The sequence below is a fragment of the Arachis hypogaea genome, chromosome 6 (assembly GCF_003086295.3).
Source record: "Arachis hypogaea cultivar Tifrunner chromosome 6, arahy.Tifrunner.gnm2.J5K5, whole genome shotgun sequence".
NCBI classification, from domain to species: Eukaryota; Viridiplantae; Streptophyta; class Magnoliopsida; order Fabales; family Fabaceae; genus Arachis; species Arachis hypogaea.
The window spans coordinates 7,401,024-7,407,023 of NC_092041.1; the positions used below are offsets into that span (position 1 = coordinate 7,401,024).

Sequence of the window (6,000 nt, forward strand, 5' to 3'; positions counted from 1 at the left end):
ATAATTTTTAAAAATTTTTACTTTAGATATTTTCAAAAGTATTACTATATTTTAAAAACTACAAATACAAGTTCATAATCTTATTGATTTACTAAATACAAAATTAGAAGGTTCTGATTTTAAAAAATATAAGTACAAAAATTTTAAAAAAATAATAACATACCTAAACTTGTGCTTCAAAAAATTTTATCAAACTATCCCTAAGTTATTGTCGTCCAAAAGGTATATAAATTAAAGAAATAATAACATACCTGAAGATACAGTTACCCTTGTATTTATAGTATATCTGTCCAAATACAAAAAAAATTGTATCAAATTCTTGCCAAAATTTAGCAGGATATAATCCGGATTGAGTGTTTCATGACCCAATTGTGTCTCCAAGAAATGTGTTTGGACTTTGGACTAAGAGGGTGTCTTGGGCCCAATAAGAATACCGGATTGGAACACATACAAATGTAATTATATTGCCTAACAATTATAGTTTAGCATAGGAGTGTTGATGCCCGGTCCGGTTCCGAACTTTTTAGGGAGTAATTTGATGTGATTTTATTAGGTTTAGGATTGGGTAAGGGTCTTAAAAATAGACCTGTTCACTATTTTGGGTCGGATCCGAGCCATAACTCGGGTCACCTGAACTCGGTCTAGTGATCCGGTCATCATATACAATTAATATTTTGTGTTATTAATAATGGATGATGACTATTCTTACGTGGAATTTAAGTATTGTAAACCTTAATATTTTGTATAATTAGTCATTATAAGACTATAAGTTAATGTTTTATGTTTAAAATACATAAAACTTTAGACTAATACATAATATTGTGTTATTTATATTGATTTAAATATTTAGTGTTATTAGACAATATTAGTATTGATTGTGGTTATGTTTTAATTTTAAGGAAGGGTTGATTCTTGTTATATTTTCCTAAGTGAATTTTACGATGTTAAATAATGGTTGGAGTCTTGAAAATTTGGATATTTTTCACATACTAACTTACAAGAAGGTAATGTTAACAGTCGGTTTTCACCCGATATAATCATGGCCCAAAAGTGTGTAGATTTCATTGGGTCTAGAGTCGGATTCGAATCAAACAAATAAACCCGACAAACCCGATTTCCCGATTTCACCCGATTCATGATCACCGCTAGTTAGCATAATCAAGAGGCAAGTACGAAAAACAAAAAAAGCATAATCAAGAGGATTTGATTATATTAGATTATCATTAACATAGGCTTTCCATTACTAAGCTCGTTTCATTATACAATTCATACTTGCATTGTTAAAAATAGAGATATTGTTACACTTCAAAAAGAAATAGAGCAATAGATTAGAGAAATGGTTAATACATTAAATCAAATATCAACCACTAATTAATACAAAACACAACTCCTATATGTTTACAATAATTATATTATATTATCAAGTAAAGTTGTACCTATATATATCTTGAAGCCAAACAGAAATCAAATACAATGACCCAAAAAAGAAAAAATCTAAAAGATAATTGCTAAATCAGAAACACCACCATCCTCTTGAATCCAAGGAAGGTTGACTGTTAACTTGCCATCTGGCAGCCACTCAAAAGGCACATCAACTCCATTCAATTGAAACTTCTTTGGAGATTCATTTGAGTAAGCAAGGAAGTTTCCACCACCTTTAACCTTAACCTTAGCACCAATCTCAACATATTCCAATTCTTGAATTGTACCAACATTATTGAACATGTTTGTTATCCCAATTGGTGCAAACTTGATATTATTCCTGCCACTTAGCTTTGTCACTGCCACAAAGCTGAAGAGTTCAAAGGTGGAAGGTTGTAATGTAAATCTAATTGGTTCAGATTTAGGAGTCATCAAATGCAGCTTCTTAGCTTGGTTATGATACACTGCATATTCTTCTGCATTACCCATATGAACTGTTTCATCCTTCTGGTCCCATTCAACTTCACTCACATGAACTGAACCTTCTACTGCTTTGTAGCACTCAGGAAAACCCCTGAATGTGTGTTCTTTAGGATCCCAACCAGCTCCTTGACAGTTGAAAGCACCAATAACTCCTCCAAACTGTTATTACATACAAAATTTTAACATTGAATTAGATATCATATGGTGATCAATTGAAAAATTGCACAAAAATGTATAATGTAGTAGTACAAAAGATTATGCCACTAAGAAAACTATCCAGAACTTTTGTTATTCCATAATGTTAGAAGTTAGAAATATAATTATTCATGCATCTCCTATCAATTTAAGCTTTCAGAAGAAGTGGTATTATGACATATATCAGAATTTCTATTATTTTATTTGAAAGTATAGAATTCAATTCTTGTTGACTCCAAAAAGAAAGAATTTCCATATAAGGCCAATAAAAAGAGATAGTATTATAAGACAATATGACTTAACATAGTATGATAAAGTGAGATAGATACCTTATTTAAGTTCCAAATTTTGAGGAGAGTTTTGTGGTCAAATAGAGGGTTCTTGAAGAGACAATCTCTTGTTGGAAGTGGGAAATGTATGCATCTAGGGACAGTGCCATCAGGGAACACAAGGCTCTTGATGAGATCAAAGTCATGGAAGCCAACACTGTCACTCACATAAACTTGAGAGCCACAAATGGCTCTTGAACCTGCATGAAACTTGGCACAAACATGATCTGATTGGAACATGTCCCAATCTGGCTGAATGATTTGCCCCATCCACAAGCTGTTGTATGAGCAATGAATCATGTGTACCCCTTGTAGCCAAAACACTCCCATGGGGTCACCATATGGATCTTGGAACCAAAAATCATCCCCTAAAAACAACACAAGTTTTGCAACTTTTGATTAGAATATTATTTCTCTTGATGAATCTGTGAATAGAGTGAAAAAGCAATGGTTTTGTTTACTGCTTACCAACTCTTGCCATGGAAACTTGCTTTGTTCCAAGAAAGAAAAAGTCATTGCACTGCTGCATGCTAGCTATTATTCCACTTCCATTGAAATTCTTGACTATGGAGTTTGTCAATCCATCATAATAAGCCTTTGCAAGCTCAACTCTGCCTCCATATTCATCAGACACATACTCAAGGCACTGTGATCAGAGAAAAAAGAAAAAACAGTTTAGAATAATCAAAGCTAATTGGTAGTTAAATGAAATGAGAAATTAAAACATAAGAGAGAGAAGAACTCACATGAATGACATCAATTTTAGCTCCTGTAACACCAGATTTGGCAAGATAAGAGTGCATAGATTCATAAAAGTCATTGGCTTGATATGGATGAACAAGACCAATGGAACCTTCAACAAGTTTCACCACAGCAAGATCAGGCATAGTTCCATCAAGTCCTGGTGAGAGTTTGCAAGGGATTATCTTGGATTTCAGGTGTGTAGCTCCTGGCCTCACACCACCCCATGCACCACAAAGTGCATGCCATACATATATATCATCCAACCCTTTAAACTTTGTCCTCAAATCCCTTGTGAAAGCCTTCAATCCACACTCCTCTGCCTTTTCTCCACATTCACTTTTATTCTTCTTCATGTTTTGATCTCCTCCACCTAAGAGATCATCAATTTCTTTCTCTACCAACTTGATCCTTGCTTCAATCTCTGCCAAATCAGAGCTTCCGGATTTAACTGCTTTGTCTCGATTCTTCACCAAACGTTCAAGTTCAATCCCCTTTGAGATCAATGCCTTGGGCTTGTTTGGATCAAAAGGAGGAGCATTAGGACCTAAGATGAGTCCTCTTTTGTAACTCTTGAACTTGTCACATTCTTCAAACCTGTGAAGCCTTGCTGTCATTTGTTGTCCGCCCAAGATAAGATTCTTGGCATCTTCATATGGGTCATCAGCATCATCATAATTGATGCTTTGCCATCCATCATCAATGATCACAAACCTTGGAGACACACCACCAATCTCAGCAAAATCCTTCAAGCCATGAAAAACTCCAACAGGCTCCACGGATAAGTAGAATGCATCCCAAGTGCACCAACCAAACTTGTCAACAATGCTGGGGGGATTCTTCTCTTCCAATAGCTTAAAAGTGTTGAGATGAACTCTCAGAGCACTATAAGCCTCTCTGAACAAGTTGTATGGATTCTCAGACAAATGAACATAAGCAATTGAATTAAAACTCGAAGCTTTCACTTGTGTGGAGCCACTCTCTGCACAAATCATGATGTGGGAATCAGAGCCAGGGTGGAGGGCAGACCTGAAACTTGCTTCAATGATAGGAATGATGATCACATAGGAATTGAGCTCAGGAACATGAAGGAGAACCCATTGAGTTTCCATCTGAAGATCAGAGCCAGAGGTTCCAACCCATTGGGTTGACCACCATGTCTTGAACCTGAATATGCTTAGAAAGTTTCTGTCAGTGAAACTTCCCAAGGAGTTCATCAACCTATCAGAGGGTTCAGACTGTGAGAATCCGAGGAATCCACCTTTGTGAGAAGCAGCAAGAACACGGTTAAGTAGTGAAGGTGGTGCATCAACATCAGATGAATGGGGTTTGGAAGAGAATGGAGTGAAAGAGACATTGTGAGGGATTTGAGAGAGTAATGGGACACCTTTCACTGAGAGCTTGGAATCTGACAAGTGAAAAACGTTTTCTAAGGAAGTGGGTTTGGTGAGTGAAGTAATAACAGGTTCATTTGGAGGTGCCATGGTGGAAGAAGAAGAAGATAGATAAGTGAACAACAGAGAAGAATTCAAATGAATGAAAGCAGAAAAAGAGCAAGAGAAATTTAAGAGGTGCGAAGAACAATGGAGACAAGTGTTACAATGGCAACTGCCAAGGCAGCGTAACGTGTATATATATAGAACAACATCGTGCTTAGTCTCACCTGTTGCGCTTTTTTCTTTATTCAGAAATAAATAATAATAGAATTACAATTTACAAAACAAATAAAGAGTAAACACTTTAATTGGATTTAGAAAATTTTAAATTCAACACATTATTTTTTAAGAAACTGTTATATGTATTTATACTTTATACGGAATAATATACAAAAATATGAAAAAAATATTTTTTTTAATTTCTTAAATAAAAATGTGCATAATAATTTTTGTTATAAAAATTTTATAAAATAAAATAAATTTAAAAGTTAACTAGTTTTAATATTGAAAATAATAAAATTGATGAATAATAATTTTATTTATTTTCAAAATATCATAATTAAAAATGCTATTTGTATATCAAAATCAGTCATTTCACATCAATTAGTATATTGTTATATGGTAAAATACAATATATATACACATTGTACAGCAGCGAACAATACTAAACAAAACAACAACTCAGCCAACTCAGTTTCTTCCATCGCATCACTACTCCTCAATTTCTTCTCTTCTTTGTGCAGCGCCGTTCACTCTACTACAAAAAAAGCGCTGAGTACTTTTGGATTTTTTATCGAAAAAATGAACAAAATCCGACGGTAAACAAGTTACTGTCAGAAAAAATTAAATGGTATAAATCTCGCTGGTAAATATTTACCATCGAAATTTTTTCATCCGACCGTAATTACTGTCAGCTTCTATGATGGATTATCTGTTCGAAAAAATATTTAGTTACTGACAGAATTTTTTGACGATAATGTTGGCATCACAATATGTTGTTTCCTGCACTATTACCGTTGGATTATTTTCTAGATAAATCTGACGGTAATGCCAATTTTTTTAAAAGAAAAATTATGAAATAAATGGTCATGTTTATTCTTTTATTTTAATTTATTTTTCACATAATTAATGGTCAATTTATAAATAAAAAATCTATTATTTAAAATAAATAATAAAATTTCAAATAAATTAAAAGTCAAGTAAATCAAATAATAAAACAATAAAATGAAACACTAATAATTAAAGATTCAGGTAGTCCTCGTCGTCTTCATCGTCGTCGTTCCTGTGGCCCTAATGAGGTGGTGTAGAAGGCGGTGATATCTGTGTGCCACCAGTAGGGATGATGCCAGTGACGCGCATCTGAACTTAGTACACCTCCATCTGAGCCTCCATTC

General features: G+C 34.0%; 1 protein-coding gene across 1 annotated transcript; it reads right to left on the minus strand.

The window, feature by feature from the left end:
* Positions 1–1,328: 1,328 nt before the first annotated feature.
* On the minus strand, positions 1,329–4,770 carry LOC112695726 (stachyose synthase). The gene is made up of 4 exons (XM_025748184.3): positions 3,176–4,770; positions 2,898–3,075; positions 2,430–2,797; positions 1,329–2,064 (listed from the first exon to the last, which is right to left on the minus strand). The coding sequence occupies exons 1-4, from the start codon at positions 4,652–4,654 to the stop codon at positions 1,495–1,497; spliced, it is 2,595 nt and encodes an 864-aa protein (XP_025603969.1). The 5' UTR covers positions 4,655–4,770; the 3' UTR covers positions 1,329–1,494.
* Positions 4,771–6,000: the final 1,230 nt, after the last annotated feature.